Source organism: Lepisosteus platostomus, chromosome 5, assembly GCF_059453375.1.
Source record: "Lepisosteus platostomus isolate fLepPlt1 chromosome 5, fLepPlt1.hap1, whole genome shotgun sequence".
Taxonomy (NCBI): Eukaryota; Metazoa; Chordata; class Actinopteri; order Semionotiformes; family Lepisosteidae; genus Lepisosteus; species Lepisosteus platostomus.
This window is the reverse complement of record NC_142615.1, coordinates 48031550-48050161: the sequence shown is the minus strand read 5'-3', so window position 1 is coordinate 48050161 and position 18612 is coordinate 48031550. Positions and strand designations below refer to the sequence as shown.

General features: G+C 47.4%; 2 protein-coding genes across 4 annotated transcripts; both read left to right on the top strand.

Moving 5' to 3' along the window:
• The first annotated feature begins 4227 nt into the window (after positions 1 to 4227).
• On the top strand, positions 4228 to 6276 carry LOC148668110 (uncharacterized). The gene is made up of 4 exons (XM_088632638.1): positions 4228 to 4411; positions 4729 to 4821; positions 5573 to 5653; positions 5820 to 6276. The coding sequence occupies exons 1-4, from the start codon at positions 4265 to 4267 to the stop codon at positions 5907 to 5909; spliced, it is 411 nt and encodes a 136-aa protein (XP_088488764.1). The 5' UTR covers positions 4228 to 4264; the 3' UTR covers positions 5910 to 6276.
• Positions 6277 to 6354: 78 nt separating this feature from the next.
• LOC148668109 (uncharacterized) lies at positions 6355 to 17911 on the top strand. Of its 3 annotated transcripts, none has more exons than XR_015936938.1 (5): positions 6355 to 6602; positions 6707 to 6937; positions 7099 to 7433; positions 7573 to 7982; positions 16935 to 17911. XR_015936938.1 is itself a non-coding variant. In XM_088632615.1 (5 exons), exons 3-5 carry the CDS (start codon positions 7158 to 7160, stop codon positions 17088 to 17090), a joined length of 651 nt encoding a protein of 216 aa, XP_088488741.1. In that variant the 5' UTR covers positions 6355 to 6602; positions 6707 to 6937; positions 7099 to 7157; the 3' UTR covers positions 17091 to 17911. The 3 variants fall into 3 exon arrangements, 2 of the variants coding, with proteins under 2 accessions (XP_088488741.1, XP_088488742.1); XM_088632615.1 differs by having other exon boundaries at positions 7573 to 7791; XM_088632616.1 differs by lacking the exon at positions 16935 to 17911 and having other exon boundaries at positions 7573 to 8272.
• The last annotated feature ends 701 nt before the right edge of the window (positions 17912 to 18612 follow it).

The window sequence follows — 18612 nt, the reverse complement described above, 5'->3', positions numbered from 1 at the left end:
ATGTAACTTTAAATAATTATTAAGTTAATCAATTACGTTCAATACAAAAGCTTAATAAAATTTGCATGCAAGTGTCAGGCAGTGTCCAGTGACTGGTGTCCTGAATACAGTCCTGTATGTCTTCCTGTCTGCATCAGGCAGTGTCCAGTGACTGGTGTCCAGCTGTGAGTCACAAAGAGGTTGTTGTATCTCCAGACAGTAGTCCTCAAGGTGGTAAAAAGGTCACTCAGTTAGCACAGGAATACAGAGACAAGCTATACGAACTGCCCGTCCTGTGGCTGTGAGCAGAGATCTGAAAAGCCCAGCAGTGACTGTCCCCTCTGTACTGAGCCTTGGACAGCAGCTCTTCCAGTAGAGTCCCTCAGACCCTGAGTCTGTCCCTGTGCAGCTCCAGTCCACACAGATGTTCCAGCCCCTCCAGCTGTGGCCCCAATGTCTCTCTGTGTGGAGCTGACTGTGAGACTAAGACTATCTAAAAATACAGTGGAGCTGATACACCCCCAGGCTGAACAGAGTGAGGACACAGCTCACCTTCTCCTTCTTATTATTATTAAAGGTATTAGTAGTTATGCTGTATTAAAAAAAATCTCCTGTTCAATATAGCAGAGCTCCTGTGTTACAACTTCACCGTAATAACTGCAGCATTAGGACCAGCAGAGCAGGAGTCAGTTTCAAATTTGAAAAAGCAACAATATGATGAATTAAAAATAAACAGTCCTTCTTAATACAGCCCATCAGCAGTGATATAAGGCAGAGCTTTACTGGAGCCTCAGGTCAGACTCTGCAGTGAGTCTGAACTTTGCGCTCTTCCAGGACAAGAAGCCAGGCTCTACTGTGAGGCTGTGGGTGTGAGTGTGATGATGTACAGAGACAGGAGAGCCCACTGTTAAGAGATCTAGTGCTGTATAGGGAGACACAAAAGGAGTCATGTGTTCACAGCTCCAGTGCTGAACAGGGTGGCAGGTCCTCTCCCTACACAGCTCTCTCTCTGTGGCTAAGGATCTGCGCCTGTGACTGGAAGGTTGCCGGTTCAAATCCCGCGGCCGGCAGAGGAATCCTACTCCGTTGTCCCCTGAGCAAGGCCCTTAACCCTAACTAGTCCAGGGGCGCCGTACAATGGTAGACCCTGCGCTCTGACCCCAAGCTTCTCTCCCTGTCTGTGTGTCTGTGTCTCCATGGAGAAAAGCTGGGGTATGCGAAAAGACGAATTCCTAATGCAAGAAATTGTATAGGGCTAATAAAGAAACATAATCAAACATAATAATCATAGTGTCTCTCAGGGCTGAACAGGAGGGTCTGTTCCTGTCAAAAAGGAAGGTGACTCTCAGAGCTCCAGTGTCAGTATGAGGAGAAGCTCTCAGACCTGACTGCTGCCAGATCCTCTGAGCCTGAGTGGCCATGAACACTGAGCTCCTCAGCAGCTGAGGAAAGCCTCCTGTCTCCTGTGGTCACAGTGTGGTTGAACACCTGCACTGTCTTCCTGCTCCTTCTCTTCTCTCTCCACCTTCCTGTCTCTCTTGCTGTGTGTGCTCTTATCTCTCCATCTCTCTCTCCTCTTCTCTCACTCTGACAATCTGTGCAGAGTATCTGAAGGGGATGTAACATCACTTGGCAAACAAAAAAAAATTATCAGAAGCAGAATAAAAAAAAACTCTTCTCAGTCAGCTTCACAGCTCAGACTCACACACAGAGCTCTGGGTCCCTCAGTACATTACCCAAACTCCTCTTTCCAGAAGAAACAGAAGCTCATCTCCATCCTTCTCTTTATTCTGAACACACAGAACCAGAGGATATTCAGACAATCAGTGCTGCTACATGAATAATATCAGACAGAACAGCCTGGACTCAGGTCACATATACCCCTTTTCTCCTTCCTCACAGTCTCTTAGAGACAGAGCAGAGCTCCTGGTTCTCCTCTCTGTGAACTGGGCTCAGGGGTCACTGATCTGGCAGCTGTGGGCTCTGTTCCAGGTCAGAAGCAAGAAGCTTCTATTAACCCTTTCCTGGACCTACAGCCCTTCAGTATTACTGCCCTGACTGATTGTCTTTACTGTAAGTCAGCCTCCAAACATATTTTAGAAACGTTTTGACAAATAATTGAACAGCAGTCTGATTATGTAATTATTGTAAATATTTTGTACTTATTATTACTTAATTAATTCAACCTCCAAACATCTGTCAGAAATGTTCTGACTCACAATTGAGCAATATGCAATTATTATTACTTATGTAATGAACATCAGTATTGATACTCTGATCAGTGTATTATGATTCTCAGCAGCAGCAGACCAATGGTCGTGTCTACAATAGTGACCAGTTGACCAGTCTGTACCTCTGAGCAGTGGGACTCACACAGATCACACAGAAGACCTGTCTGTGTGTGATTCCACACCAGCCCTGGGATACAGCGTCTCCCACACGTCTCTCACGGAGAGTCTTATAAATATACAGTTGAACAGAGTCTGATAACAGTTATATAGATAATTAAATCATCAAATAGGTTGAGTAACTGAGTGCTTGAGTGGAAATAAAACCAGGAGATGCACTTCTACCTCCGGGATCAGGAGTCTAATCCTCCTTGCTTCTATTCTGTGGATATTCGTGTAAAACGCTTAAAAGCGCTTATTACAGGGACTTGTGCTCTTTCTCTTCTGCTCTACGGGAGTACGCTATACAACGCATTAGTCTGTAAAGTAAACTATTTTTTTTGTTTAATGAATTTAATTCCTGTCTGTCGCTGTCGTTCTCCAACTTTTATGAATCGCTTCTCTTCACAGCCCGGTTTTTTTTTTTTTTTGGAGATGTTATATCTGTAAGAAAAGCCCCCCGGGCTCCGGACAGGAGTCTCCTCCAGCGGAGACGCGCTCTGCTCTGTCAGAAAGAGCGCTGTGACGTCACAGACACCAGCCAGAGCGCCGGGATCAGAGAGCGAGACCGCTGGAGCGCACGGAGAGTTATTGATCACTTATCTATCGACAACCAATTAATTCAGCTGAATAATCGATTAACTTCACCGATTGGTGAGTACTGATTCTTTTCTTGACCCTGTTTTAAAAATCTAGAAAACAGTCAATACAGCCTGTATCGATCAATTAGGAATTGTATCCTAGAGCTAGAAAAGTATATTCCAAGTTGATAAATTTGTGTAGGCAACAGTTTAAATGTATTTTTCCACTGTTTACAAATCATAAGTATGGTAACCACGGTAACACGTGCCACATCACTGTGTCCGGCTAGGTCTCGACTTTGTCACAAAGAGTTGCGTGACGTCACGGACAGCAACTGGTACTAATGCTAGTGTATTCATGTTAATATTAGTGTGAGTACAACTTGTAGTTTTAATATTAATGCCAGTGTTCATGTGAGTATTAATGATGATAGCGCTACTGATTTTTTAATGCTAGTATTTATATTAATATTAGTGATAATTATAGAGTTACTGTTAGAGTATTTACACTAGTCGTCATGTTAGTTTTAGTGATAGCATTACTGTTATTAATAGTATTAGTAGTGTAGTAGTAGTTTGTGTCAGTTTTAGTGGTGATGACGATAGTGTAAGTCTTAGTGATAGTGTTACTGTTGTAATGTTAGTGGCATTTGTGTTAGTGTTAGTTATAGTGTATTATTATTAGTGTATTAACAGTGTTAGTGTGTGGGTGTGTGTCTGTGAGTATTTGGGTGTGTCTGTAAGTATTTGTAGTGACTATGTGTGTGTCTGTGAGTGTGTGTGGTACCTGTGAATGTGTATAGTGTCTCTGTGTTAATTTGTGTGGGTGTGTGTCTGTCAGTGTGTGATAATGTGTGTGAGTTTGTGGGTGTAGAGTCCAGACCAATGTCCACAGAGCTGTGAGTGCTCTGTTTTTATCACTATTGCAAATAATGACAGCAGTAGTACTAGCAAGAGTATTAGTATCAGAATTAGTTTAAGAATTTGAAGTCATGGTCGAAGTAATAGCAGTAGCAGTAACAACAGTGATAGTTGGATAATCCAAGCAGTTAATTCAGAAACTACAGTATTACACATTTATACCCTATTATCTAGGCATGTTTTGTAAAGTGCTATGATGGTCTGGATTAAATGGCACATTATAAGAAAAAAAATGATTGATTGATTGACTGTGAGAGTGAAGTCTGGTCGAACTCGTTTGTCTAACAGAACTGTCCTGTCCACAGATAATAATAATAATAATAATAATAATAATAATAATTGCTTACACTTATATAGCGCTTTTCTGGACACTCCACTCAAAGCGCTTTACAGGTAATGGGGTCTCCCCTCCAACACCACCAATGTGCAGCATCCACCTGGATGATGGATGCTGAGATGTCAACAGAGGTGAACAGAGAAGATGTCCAGACCCACCAGATACTGGAGACAGGTTCAAGAGTCAGGCCCCAGACCCAGAAAGCTGTGAGTCCACTGCTGTTCTAGTTCATATTGTGCTTCTTCCTCTTCCTCCTCCTCCTAAAATTAAAACCCATTGCAGTAGCAGGGCTCTGCCATCCTCTCTTGGGGAAGAGAAGACTCTACATGACAGTATGTGCGTCTGTGTGTGTGTGTTTGTGTGTGGGAGTGTGTGTCTGTGTGGTGTGTGTGCTTGTGAGTCTGGTCCAGCCATTGACTGTAACAGAAGTGTGTCTGACAGTTTAGGGTCATCTTGGCCCATGATGATGATGATGAAGGTGTGTTTGTGTGCCTGGCTGGTAACTCTGTTTTATCCTCCCCAGCACCGCCGGGAGAGACTCACTCAAGACAAGAGAGGAAAGGACAAGCAGGGAGAGGGGCTTCACACCGATGCCTGGGGCAGATCCCAAAGAAATGTGAGTATTGGCTTCAATGACATGGTTGGGTAGCTTGTTCCACTCCCCCACCACCCTCTATGTACAGTAGTGCCTCCTGTCCTGACTGTAGGGTCTCATCCAGCTGTCTCTTGAGATAAACCAGGGAATCTGCTTCAACAACATGACTAGACTGCTTCTTCCACACCCCCACACCATTCTATGTAAAGAAGTGCCTCCTGCTGTCCTGCTCAGTTTTAAATGCTGTTTTACTACTGTGTTTAATACTGTTTGACTAAGAAAAAGCCTGTCCCAACACACATAAACTTGGTTGGCTTCTACTGGTGAGACTAAAGCAGTCAACTTGCTGACAGGTCTCAACAGAGACAGCTGTGACCCTGAAAGGTCAAAGAGGGGCCACCGATACGCTGAGGTTCTGAGCAAAGACAACCAGAGTAAGACAACCAGTGTGTTCTGCTCAGGATGATGATAGTGATACAGATGATAGTGAAGATAATGAAGGTGGTCTAGATGATGATTGTCTTGATGAAAAAGCTTTTGATGATGATGGTGGACATGATGAAGAAGGATACGGTAATAAAGATGGTGAAGTTGATCATTTATTAGAATGGTGATGAAGATGATCTTGATAAAGATAGTAGAGATTGTGGTGGTGGAGGTGATGATGAAGGTGACACAGTCATGCCTGTGTGTGGGTGTGTGTGAAAGGGGAGGTGGGGTTGGGTCAGGTCTGCTGCTGTCATCTGATGGGACAGTATCTCTCCTCCTACAGATCATTAAGGAGACAATTGCAGACTGTCGGAGGAAGAGGGAGCAGACTCCCCCTTTGTCGCCCCTCAGGATGCTGAGAGCTGTGAGTCTGTGAGCCTGATGTGGCTGTGACATCTGTCAAACGTTTGCTCACAGCAGGGGACTGTGATTGCTGGGAGACAAGAGGCAGGGCCTTGTCCTCCTAGAGAAGACACTCTCAGTTTTCTCTCTGTCCTCCTCATGCCGTCTCTGTGCCCCTGTCCCCTCAGGCCAGCCAACAAATCACCAGGCAGGAGGCCAAGACCCAGCCATGGTACAGCTCGAAGTGCCCGGAGAGGGACAGAGGGACAGGCCATTGACCTCCTCCTTGGACATACCAATACTCCCTCATGTGTACCCTCTAGAGCACCCCCTCACCTACCTGCTGGCACGCCCACTCACCCCAGCCCGGCCCCAGCTGCCCTGTGGCGGCTCAGTGAGGACCTGCGGGTTGAGCTGGAGGGGCTGCTCTAGGTGGAGGAGAGCCGGGTGCGGCCCAGGGCTCAGAACACGATGTCCTCCATCCAGCTTGACTACCTGGAGCTGTAAGATGAGGTCCTTGCCGAGTTTGGATTGGAGGCTGCTTAGTGGGGTTGGTGAGTCCCTGAAACCCCTCCCCCTTGTCCAGCTCGCACTGCAGTACGCAGGGTCTGGGAGGATTCTCCTGTCCCCCTCAACTTTCCAAGATACCTGTGTCACCCCACTCAACCTGGTCCCGAGAAAATCTTCCAGATCCAAGGGGAGAGAGACAGGAGCTGGGCTGGGACTCCAGCTTGCTGTTATATATACAGGACATCTTGCCTGTTTCTCCCTCCCCTTATTCCCAGGATTTTCCCTTCCAGAGCACAGGAATCATGAAGCAGCATGACTACAAGGAGACACTGAAGTCCTACTTCGAAAACACAAAGGTCAGGTGTGACTGCTCCGAGGTGGACAAGTGCTTCCACCAGGTTGCAGCCAATGTCGATGTTGACCTCATCCTGCAGAGGTACCTTGGAGACGCTGTGGCCGAGGTCTGTGAAAAGCAGGTTTATTTTTTCTCTTTGTAGTAGTCTTAGGACAGTCTGACCTGCTGTGGGATTTAGCAGGAACAGAAAGGTCTTCTGTGTGTCTTCAGTCTCCACAGCCCAAGAGACGCATGATCCAGGTGGGCGAGGCTGTCGAAGAAAACAAGCTGTCGATCCCTCCCTCTCCTGGACCTTGGTGCCCCTGGGCCCTCCCTCTTCGATCACCTGTGACCCTGCTCAGCTCACTAAACTCCCTGCCGACTGCTCCATGCCGCCCCCATCAACACCCAGAAGAGCCCTCTCCTTCGAGGAACTTCAGAGCTCCTGAGATTCAGAAACAGGTGAGAAGTGAACAGAACCTCTGTCCTTGTGTAGAGTCAACTGGACACACAGTACAGACTCACCTGTACCTTATTACAGTCACAGTGCATATAGTGAGGGTATATTAAGAATTAGAAGTCAAGAACTGACCCCAGCAGCAAAGTCCTGTGTCTGTCTTCAGTGTCCAGGTCGAAGAGTTGTGCTTTCCAAGTCAGCCCTGAAAAAGATGAAGAGGACAACATGTCTACCTTTTCCAATCCTGACGCTGACCCACTACAGGTCATTGCCCCACTGTCCAGCCAGCTGCCTGTCCCCAGACCCCTCCCTCACCTCCCTCCCATCACCTCCCAGGAGAAGGCTGGGGTGCAGAAGACTAAGAAGAGGAAGAAGAGGCAGAGGAAGCAGGAGAGTCAGGAATGTCTGAGCCCTGAAGACAAGCCTCCAGAGTTGCTGAAAGTCAGAACACAGGTGCTGAGACACCTAGAGGACCCTGTAGCTCTTGAGATTCTAGGAGAGGTGAGGAGGGAACTTTTACTGTAGTGTTCAGTCAGTGAGTCTGTATTAAACTCTCTCTCTCTCTCTCTCTCTCTCTCTCAGTGCAGTGTTAATGTACTGTAGTGTCCAGTCAGTGTATCTGTTTTAACACTAATTCTAGGAGAGGAGACAGGAGAAGGAGGAGGAGGACTGGAGGAAGGTGCTGGAGAAAGAGAAAAGGAGACAGGAGAAGGAGAAGGAACAGAGGAGGAAGACTGAGGAGAAGCAGGAGAGGAGACGCTCCAAGGCAGCAGATGAGATGAGGAGGACCATGGACAAGGAGGAGAGGAGATGCTCCAGGGAGACAGAGGAGAACAGGAGGGAGCAGCATAACCACGAGGTGAGATGGGAGAAGAAGGAGCAGAAGAGGTGGAAGGCCTACGCTCAGGGGCTGGTGAAAAGCCTGCAGCAGGAGGAGGAGAGGAAGCAGAAGGAGAAGGAGGAATGGAGGAGGAGAGGATGAAGCAGCTTGAACTTGAACTTGAACTTGAACTTGAACTTGAACTTTATTGCCATATGTAACCGATGCTGGTACAGTGGAATTCTTACTTACAGAAAGTCTCTCGATTGTAAAACAAGTGTAAAACAAAACAAAGTGCAAACAGTGCATCAAGACAATGTACAAACAAACAATAGACAATGTGCAAGTAAACATGTAGACAGTTTGAATGTAAACAATACAGACGTGTAAACAATGACTGGAGATGTGCAATAGATAAGAAATCATAAAGAGGTAGATGGTGATGGTGTAGGTGTGGTCCGAAGGGGATGGCTAAATGTGTTCGCCAGTCTCACTGCTTGTGGATAGAAGCTATTGAAGAATCTAGTGGTAAGTGTCCGTATGCTCTTATATCTCTTGCCTGAGGGCAGTGGGGTGAAGAGCTCATGCCCTGGGTGGTGACTGTCCTCTGTGATGGCCAGAATTCTACCACGGCAGCGGTCCTCATAGAGCTGTTTAATCTCGGTGAGACCGCAGCCAATGATCTTCTGGGCCATATTGACCATTCTCTGCAGTGCCTTTCTTTCTCGCGAAGAGGTGTTGCCATACCACACGGTGATCCCGTTGGTGAGGACGCTCTCGATAGTGCAGCGGTAGAAGTTCACCAACACATGTATTGGCATCCCCCATCGCTTGAGGCACCTTAAGAAATAAAGGCGCTGCTGAGCCTTCTTCATGATAGAGTCAGTGTTCACAGTCCAGGTTAGATCTTTAGAGATGTGAATTCCCAAAAACCTAAAGCTGGTGACTGTTTCCACTTCCGTTCCATCAATACTGAGTGGGCTGTGAGTGTGTGGCCTGTGTCTCCGAAAGTCCACTATTAGCTCTTTCGTTTTCTTTATGTTCAAGTCCAGTTTATTGCTATGACACCACCTAAGCAGCTGTACAACTTCATCCCTGTAAGTGGACTCGTCATCATCACTGATCAGTCCTATTATAGTGGTGTCATCGGCAAACTCGATGATGCGGTTATTGCTGTGTCTTGCTGTGCAGTCGTGAGTAAATAGGGAGTACAACCTTGGACTCAGACAGCAGCTGAAGGAGGAGAATAAGAAATGAGCAAAGGAGGAGAGTTTGGGAAGAGGAGGAGAGGAAACAAGCAAAGGAAGAGAAGGAGGGAGGAAACTGTTGGAGAAGCAGGAGAAGAAACAAGCAAGAGGAGAAGGAGTGGGGAAAAAGAAACAGATGAAGGAGGAGGAGGAAAGGATGAGAGTTTTGGAGAAGCAAGAGAAGAAACAATTGAAGGAGAAGATGGAGAGGAGGAGAAGAAGAGGGGAATCTTGGAAAAACAGGAGAAGAAACAGATGAAGCTGGAGGAGAAGAGGGGGAAAATTGTGTAAAAGGAGAAAAAGAAACAGATGAAGCAGGAGGAGAAGAGGAGGAAAATCATGGAAAAGGAGGAGATGAAATGGAGGAGAGTTTTGAAAAAGAGGAGGAAAATCTTGGAAAAGGAGAAGGAACAGATGAAGCAGCAGGTGGAGAAGAGGAGATGGGAAGTGGAGAAAGAGAAGAAGAGATTGAAGGAGGAGAAGAGCAGCCTCTAGGTAATGTCACGGAAGGATTGACTGCCGAGGATCGGGTTCCTATGCGGTGCTTTTAGGAAGGATAAGTGCTAGACAAAGGGATAGTCAGAGTAATAGCGAAGTCCAAAATCCAGGTAGGCGTGTAGAACCGTCGATGTAGAATCAGAAGGCGTAGGCGTAAAAGAGGAAACAGGAAGGGATCATAATCCGGGAAGGCCTTGAAGAGGCGTTGCCGTTGAATCAGAAGGCAAAGGCGTAATTGAGGAAACAGGCTTGGGTCAGGATCCAAGAGAGCACTGTAGAGGCGAAGGTACGAAATCGGGAGGCAAAGGCGTAGTCGAAGAACACCAGTGTCTAGGTCAAGGGGAGAAACAGTACAATAGCGAAGGAGTTGGTCAAAACAAAGCTCAGTGAGAGAATCTCAATTCGTGAGCGCTGACAGGGCGTCTGGTGAGGGTTTAAATAGAGGACTGATTGATGCATGCACGTTTGGTATGGGGAGAGCTCATGGGAATTCGGGAGCGCTTGCCTGCGTGAGAGTGATTTGTGACAGTACCCCCCATCTCAGGGGCAGCTCCGGATGCCATAGATAGAGGAGGAGCACGGGAGTGAAGAAAGTCCGAGATAAGGGTCTTGTCCAGGATGTCCCGTTCAGAGACCCAGGTTCTCTGCTCAGGACCATAGCCGAGCCAGTCGACCAGAAATTGTCTTGAACCCCTATACCAACGACATTTGAGGATCTAATTGACTGTATAGGAGGTGGATCCAGCGATGGAATGAGGTGGAGGTGGATGAGGTTGCGGCCTGGAGAGGGGTGACCTGTGGTAGGACTTGAGAATGGAAACATGAAAGGTGGGGTGAATGCAAAGGGTGGGGGGGAGAGCCAGGTGGAAGGTGACTGGAGTGATCTGGGAAATTACCCGGAAGGGACCAATAAATCTGGGCCCCAGCTTGCGGGAGGGTTGATGGAGAGAGATGTTGCGTGTTGAGAGCCAGACAAATTGCCTTCTGCTATGTCTGGGAAAAGGCCTTCTGTGCCGATCCACGAAGGTCTTATAGCGGTGTGAGGCTTTTAGGAGGGCGCGCTGGGCCGTTTTCCAAAGCTTCTTTAAGGAAGAGATATATAATTGGATCGAGGGAAGGTCCGTGTCAGAAACCAGCTTCCGGAGGAGCGAAGGTTGATAACCCAGGGAGCATAGAAAGGGAGACATGCCAGTGGCGGAAGAGTACAGGGCGTTTTGAGCATACTCGGCAGCGAGAGACAAACTGCGGACCTCGATCAGAAACAATGTCCTCAATCCCGTGGATCCCGTGGAGATGAACAACCTGCTGTACAAACAGGTTGGCCATTTGTTGGGCAGAAGGCAGGGAGTGGCAGGGAACGAAATAAGCCGCCTTGGAGACCTGTCAATGACGACCATAATAACCGTGTTGCCCTGGCTCCTGCGAAGGTCCGTGAGGAAGTCCACAGAAATATGAGACCATGGCCGTGCGGGTACTGGAAGGGGTTGGAGAAGACCAGCCTTTTGGTGATGGGGTGTTTTAATATGAGTGCAGGTGGGGCAAGCTCTTACGTAATCCGAGACATCAGCCCTTAGGGAGGGCCACCAGAAGTCCCCAGAAACAAGTTCCAGAGTTCGGCGGACGCCAGGATGACCCGCATGACCTGAGAGTCATGAGCCCACTGGAGAACAGCGGAGCAAACCTGATCAGTCACAAACAGCTTGTCAGAAGGGCACGAGGGTGTGGTCCTTGAGGGCATTTCGGATGAGGTGCTCGATGTTGGGACAGACGGCAGCGATGATCTGGTGAGAGGGGATGATGGGTTCAGGAGGGAGTTCGAGCTCCGGTGGATCAAATAGAAGTGAGAGGGCGTCCCCCTTGATATTCTTAGAACTGGGGGTATATGTCATGAAAAAGGAAAAATGGGCAAAAAATAGGGACCATCTGGCCTGGAGAAAATTAAGGGGCCGAGCAGACTGGACAAAGTACAGGTTGTTGTGGTCAGTGAGAATGGTGAATGGATGTTGAGCTCCCTCCACCCAATGCCTCCATTCTTCCAGAGCAAGCTTGATGGCCAGGAGCTCTGTCTCCCACATCGTAGTTAACCTCAGCCAGGGAGAGGCGCCTGGAGAAGAAGGCACAGGGGTGGAGAGTAGTACTAGCCCTGTTTCGCTGAGACAGGACAGCTCCAACACCATGGGCAGAGGCATCAACCTCCAGGACGAAGGGCAGCAAGGGATCAGGATGTCAAAGGAGGGGAGCCGTGGTGAAGAGGTGTTTCAAACGTAGGAAGGCACGATCAGCCTCATTGGTCCACTTGCCCAGAGTCGGACCCTTATGTGTGAGGGTGGAGATGGGAGCGGCAACGGAGCTGAAGTCCTGAATGAAACGACGGTAAAAGCCAGAAAATCCAAGAAAGCATTGAACCTGCTTCAAGTTCCTGGGAGTTGGCCAGTCCATAATGGCAGCCGTCTTGGAGGGGTCCATCTCGATGCCCAGAGGAGGGATGACATAACCGAGAAATTGAACAGTGGAAACATGGAAAGTGCATTTTTCCAGCTTGCCATAGAGGCTGTTCTTTATGAGACGAGTTAGGACCTCCCTGACATGAATGACATGCTCCTGAAGGCTACTGGAATAAATTAAATTATCATCCAAATAGACGAGCGTGTACTGGTGAATGATGTCCCAGAAGATGTCATTCATAAAATTCTAAAAAGACGAACTGTAGCCAAGGGAAACCAAGAATAAGTGGGAGTGAAGGAGAGTGGAGGAGGAGAAGCTGAATACGTTCCAGGTGGGTGGCACCAATACGCAGGGAGATGGGGATGGTCTGCCACTCCACCAATCCTGGAGAGAGGGAGGAACCATCGATGGACTGAATGCAGATGGGAGGGGAGACGGGCAGTAAGGGAATCTTCAAGGAGGCAGCGAGTCCAGAATCTAAAAAGTTTCCCGCTGCACCTGAGTCAGCGAAAGCAAAAAGAAATTCCCAGAAAAGCCCAGCAGGACAGTCCAGAGGCAGAAGGGTTGAGAGAAAGGATACTGACCTTTGGAGGGGGACAGACAAAACGAAGGGTCACACCGGACAGGAGGCTCGGAGGTGGTCGGAAGCCCCACAATAGAGGCAGCGCCCCTCTGAAAGTCGGCGGTTGCGTTCCTCCAGAGAAAGACTAGATGAGGAGGGCGTGAAAAGGTGCAGCAGGAGTGGAACCGGGAGTGGTGTGGCTGGAAGCAGAATGGAGCAGGAGGCGTTCGGTCCTACGTTGCTGTAGGCGGACATCGATCTTGGTGGCCAAGGAAAACAAAACTCTCCAGAGTCAGCGTGTGGTAAGGGAGGAGGGCCAGGTGATCCTTAAGTTCCTCGGAGAGTCCCACATGGAACTGATGGATGAGGGCTTCTGGGTTCCAAGCGAGCTGAGAGGCCAAGACCCGAAAGTCCATCACATATTCCTGGAGGGGACGAGTACCCTGCGACAAGGACAGACGCGAGGCGGCAAAGTAAGAAGACTCAACCTGTTCGAAGGTGGCCGTCAGAGCTGCCTGGAACTATGCAAAGTCCGAGGTTTCTGGGGCATTCCTGGCGAGAAGGCCTGCAGCCCACATAATCGCCCGGCCAGAAAGGTAGACCACTATAAAGGCAGCGCGTTCGCGGTCAGTCGAAAACAATCCGGAAGAAGGTTAAAAGCCATCCAGCATTGCGTCAGATAAGCCTGGCACATATTCGGCGTACTGTCGAATTGGTCCGGTGTGGGAGGAGGCAGGGGACAGGAGGAGGTGACTGGAACTGGGGGCTGAGTGGGATTAGTCACGAGTGGGAGGTTGGGAAGCGAGTGGCTGAGGGGGGGAACTGGAGACCAGGTTAGTGAGATGTTGGAAGGTGGCAGTGAGCTGATCCAGTGCCTGGGAGTGCTGGGACAGGAGAGCCAGGGGATTAAATGAGCCCGCGGGGTCCATCTTTGGGCTCACGATTCTGTCAAGCATGGACTGACTGCGGAGGATAGGGATCCTATGCGGGGCTCTTCGGTAGGGGATCTTAGGTTTAGAATCGATAGGCGAACGTGTAGTCGGGGAAGCTAGCTGAGTCCAAAATATGGGTAGGCATAGTTGGAGCATCGGTACTGAATCGGGAGGCGAAGGCGTTGTCGAGGAAGCAGGCAGGGTTCAGGAACCTTGAAGGTGTTGTAGAACTGTAGGTACAGAATCGGGAGGCGGAGACGTCGTCGAGGAAGCAAGGCAGGGTCCAATATCCAGGAAAGAGTAGTTAGGGCGTCTGTACTAAGTCGGGAGCCGAAGACGTTGTCAAGAGGGAAGGCAGGGTCAAGATCCAGGAGTCAAACAATAGATTAAGCAAAATAGCACTAGGTGCAGAGCTCAGGGAGAAGATCTCAATCGTGAGCAATGAATAGGGGTCTGGTGAGGGTTGAAATAGAAGAGAGGTTGGTGCGTGCATGTTTGGGAAGGGAAAAGCTCGTGGGAATGCGGTAGCGCTTGCATGCGTGGGTGCGATTTGTGACATATGGTCAATATACATGTGATTTATAAGGTGACTTACAGCTGAGCTTGAAGTTTAAACACTTGTGTTTTTTTTTCTCTTTTATAGTTTCTTGAAGGTTAACCCTACGCTGATTTTTAAAATTCAAATTTAATTTATTGAATATATTTTTTTTCCTAACCAGGAGAGGGGTATTTTACACAGTAATGCACAGGCAGCTGTGACTGTGTGTACTACAAGCTACCTTGTCTGCTGAAACCTTCTCTGTTTGATGAGTGGAAAAAAATATCAGATAAATACATCATGGTTTCATGCTGTAACAATAAAATGTGAAAAAGTCCAAGGGGGGTGAATACACTGGCACTTTACAGCCTGGCCAGTGCTCAGCAAGCACTGCAATATAAAACATAAAAGTCAACATCTCTTTGTCTGAACATAAGAAAGGTTACAATCCACAGAAAAAACACTGTAAGAGAAGGGGTGTTGACAACGACAAGCACACAGTATGTATAAATATAAAAAAGTCCTGACTGCTGGTCAGTAAAGATCCCAGGACACTGTGTGTGAGAGTAGGGGTGTGGACCCCAGTGTCCCAACTGCTGGTCAGTACAGATCCAGGACACTGTGTGTGAGACTGGGGTGTGGACCCCAGTGTCCTGGTCAGTACAGATCCAGGACACTGTGTAAAAGAGTAGGGGTGTGGACCCCAATGGACACTGTGTGTGAGAGTAGGGGTGTGGACCCCAGAGTCCTGACTGCTGGTCAGTACAGGTCCCGGGACACTGTGTGTGAGAGTAGGGTGTGGACCACAGTGTCCTGACTGCTGGTCAGGGGTGTTGTTTAGTGGGGTTTCAGTCTGTACTCCCTAAAGTGTCAGGGTCTGAACTAGGAGACGACAGGAGCTGATTTACTTTCACTTTCTCCTGTCAAGAGATCAGAGATCGATACTGTAAACTCAAGCTGTCTGAACTGTACTAAATATTTTAATAAAGTGTTTATTTCAGGCAAAAATGATTGATGTAAAACCTGACTGTTTGCTGATGGTACTGGATTCACACTATTAGTATTCATGATGCTCAGACACGCTCAAATAGAATAATTTCCTGTTTGTTGCTCAGAGGCCGTGTTTATTGTACAGTTGATAATACCAGAAAGGAAGCAGTACAGATTAACAAGAGAGGAATTTATTTGGCCCATAATTAGTAATGATTCCATGTTCTCATGCAGCTGTTTCTCCTGTGCTGACTGGAGGAGCTCATCAAGCTGTGTCTGGAGAGAAGCCAGGGTATCGGCTTGTTCCCCTCTCTCACGCCCCTCCTTGTACAGTAGAGCCTCCCAAACCTGATTTTAAGTATTAGTGTTGCTTTAGGTTTCAATGTTAGTTCTGAGGAACTCTGAGTTGTCAATATCTAACTGGTCTTTAATGATGACTAACTGTCTCTGAGGATGTTGAATATTTTGTATATATGAGGTTCACTATCTTCACCCTGTCAGTGTAGGACAATCCCTTCGAACCAAAGAGACTCAGTTCCTTCAGCCTGTCACTGTGGGACACTCCCTTTAGACTAAAGAGACTCTGTTCCAACAGCCTGTCAGTGTGGGACACTCCCATCAGACTGAAGAGACTCAGTTCCTCCAGCCTCTCAGTGTGGGACACTTCCTTCAGACTAAGGAGACTCAGTTCCTTCACTCTGTCAGTGTGGGACACTCCCTACGGACTAAAGAGACTCAGTTCCTTCATCCTGTCAGTGTGGGACACTCCCTTCAGACTGAAGAGACTCAGTTCCTTCAGCCTGTCAGTGTGGGACACTCCGTTCAGACTAAAGAGACTCAGTTCCTTCAGCCTGTCAGTGTGGGACTCTCCCTTCAGACTAAGGAGACTCGGTGCTTCCAGCCTGTCAGTATGGGACACTCCCTTCGGACTAAAGAGACTCAGTTCCTTCAGCCTCTCAGTGTGGGACACTTCCTTCGGACTAAGGAGACTCAGTGCTTCCAGCCTGTCACTGTGGGACACTCCCTTCAGACTAAAGAGACTCAGTTCCTTAAGCCTGTCACTGTGGGACACTCCCTTCAGACTAAGGAGACTCAGTTCCTTCAGCCGTCACTGTTGGACACTCCCTTCAGACTAAAGAGACTCAGTTCCTTCAGCCTGTCAGTGTGGGACACTCCCTTCAGACAAAAGAGACTCTGTTCTTTCAGCTTGTCAGTTTTACTGTTTTTAAACTAACATCATGCTAATTCTCTTCAGTGTGGAACACATGAGATAGTTTTTAAGCGATTTGACATCCCTTAGTGTTGAAACTATACAACACACAGGTTTCCCAGCCAGGTGGTTGAGTCCCAAACATTTCTTTATGAAATGTGACATTTTAGACTCACTACTGAAGAATCAGGATGGACTGAATGATTTGACATTTTTTATGTATCTTTAAAATAAGGTGGTATAAAGGTTCATATTTCATACAGGAGTACCATATGTGTCTGAATTGCCATTGGACACTCAGAGTTTTAGTAGGACTCTACAGTGCCCTCCAGAATTATTGATGCCCTTGGTAAAGATGAACAAGGAAGGCGATGGAAAAAATGTCTTTGTTGTTTATCAGATGAGAGAAATCTAACCTTTCAGTGAGGTTAAATTATTCTAAGAAAAAAATCCTTATGAAAAATAAACATGTACTATTGAGAGAACAGTTAAAAATAAAATACATATCTTATATAAATTGTAAGAATACAGAATAAGAATGTTGTAAGAATACAGTTTGATTAACAGAGCATTTTGTGTACTACAGAGAATACACAGAAATATAATCTCAATAATCTGTGTTTTTCCTCTCTCACAGGGCAGGGACAATAGAAAAGATATAGAAAAGTTTTTATCGTAAATTTTAAATGGGATGAATAGTGAAAATATCTGTGATAAGAACTTTATAATGTAAATAATCTGTGATCTTTCTCTCTGACAGGGGAGGGACAGGCTGATTCCCATGAGGCACCACACAGTCTCTCAGAGATCAGGATCGTGCTGCTGGGGGAGAGATGGTCTGAGAAGAGCTCAGCAGGAAACACCATCCTGTTCAGAGAGATGTTTGACACTGAGAGAAGAACTGAGAAGTGTGTGAAGAGACAGGGTGAAGTAGCTGGGAGGCAGATCACTGTGGTTGACACTCCAGGCTACTCCTCTTTTCCATGGATAATAAGGACTGATCCACAGCATGTCAGACAGGAGGTTGTGCGCAGTGTGTCTCTGTGTCCCCCAGGACCCCACGCCCTCCTCCTGGTCACTCCTGTGACCTCATCGTTCACAGAGAGAGACAGGAGATTATTGGAGGAACAACTGGAGCTTCTCAGTGAGAGAGTCTGGAGACACACAATAGTGCTGTTCACCTGGGGGGACACACTGAGACTTACAACCATTGAGTGGCACATTGAGAGAGAAGGGAAGGATCTCCAGTGGCTGTTGTAGAAATGTGGGAAAGAGGTATCATGTTCTCATCAACAAGAACAGGGGCGACCACACTCCGTTCACAGAGCTGCTGAAGAAGATAAAGGACATGGTGGCAGGAAACTATGGGCTGTACTTCACTACTCACATCAAAGAAATAAACACTGAACTAGAAAATATATATTAAACAAAAGGAGGAGGAGAGACAGAGAAAGATAGATGAGCTGAGACAGAGGTTGGAGGAGAGACAGAGAGAGACAGAGGAGCTGAGACAGAGGGAGGAGGAGAGACATGGAGAGAGACAGAGGAGCTGAGTCAGAGGTTGGAGGAGAGACAGAGGAGCTGAGACAGAAGTATGAAAGAAGGGAGAGAGAGAGAGAAGATGAGCTCAGACAGAGGTTGGAGGAGGAGTGGAGAAGAGAAGAGGAGCTGAAGGAGGAGGAGCTGGAGAAAGACAGAGGAGCCCAGCCTGCCTGTCAAGAGGAGGAACAGTATAGACATCCCTCCCACCAGTGAGTGTGATTGATGCTGTAATACTGAGTCACTGATCTTACTGGTCATCAACTGAGAGATTCAACCATCTTGTGTTCTATTAGGAATTAAAATAATACTGTGCTCCACTCTGTACTGTATGACTAACACAGTGGCACACAGATCTGTATCTGTTTAAATCCTCTGTGCTTTAATTAAACTGTTTTCTATCAGGGAGATTAGATTTAACCCATCACACAGCAGCTCAATCTCTGTAATCTGTCCCTTAAACTGTCTGACCAAAAATCAATCAAGGTTTATTGATCGATGCACGAACAGTACAGCACACAGCGGTGTTGTCGGCATTGAAATGCTTTGTCCGCGAGCTGGTTAAAGGCTCGTTAAGAGGGATAGAAGAGTTGGAGGACAGGAATTTATAGGGGTTAACATTAGGATACAGCAAATGACACAAATGCAATTCACAGATTGTGAAGAAGTAACACAAGGATAGGAGGTATTTAGGTGTCCTGACAGTAGTAGGGTACAGGGTAGGAGGTATTTAGTGCTCTTCATAGGTATCCTGAGAGTGCCAGTGCCCCCTGTCAGTTCAAGGAGGTAACTGCAGGTGTCTGCTGTGGTTGGCTGCTCAGCAGTCTTACTGCCTGGGGGAAGAAGCTGTTCTGACACCTGGTGTTCTTGGTCTGATACTTCAGTATGGTTTTCCAGAT

Excerpts from the sequence above, each read along its gene's own strand:
- LOC148668110 (XM_088632638.1), top strand. The coding sequence starts at position 4,265 with ATGGGGTCTCCCCTCCAACACCACCAATGTGCAGCATCCACCTGGATG. Across the intron at positions 4,412-4,728 it reads GGCCCCAGACCCAGAAAGCT|CACCGCCGGGAGAGACTCAC; the intron begins GTGAGTCCACTG and ends TATCCTCCCCAG. Across the intron at positions 4,822-5,572 it reads GGGGCAGATCCCAAAGAAAT|ATCATTAAGGAGACAATTGC; the intron begins GTGAGTATTGGC and ends CTCCTCCTACAG.
- LOC148668109 (XM_088632615.1), top strand. The coding sequence starts at position 7,158 with ATGTCTACCTTTTCCAATCCTGACGCTGACCCACTACAGGTCATTGCC. Across the intron at positions 7,434-7,572 it reads CTCTTGAGATTCTAGGAGAG|GAGAGGAGACAGGAGAAGGA; the intron begins GTGAGGAGGGAA and ends CACTAATTCTAG. Across the intron at positions 7,792-16,934 it reads GGGAGCAGCATAACCACGAG|GGGAGGGACAGGCTGATTCC; the intron begins GTGAGATGGGAG and ends TCTCTCTGACAG.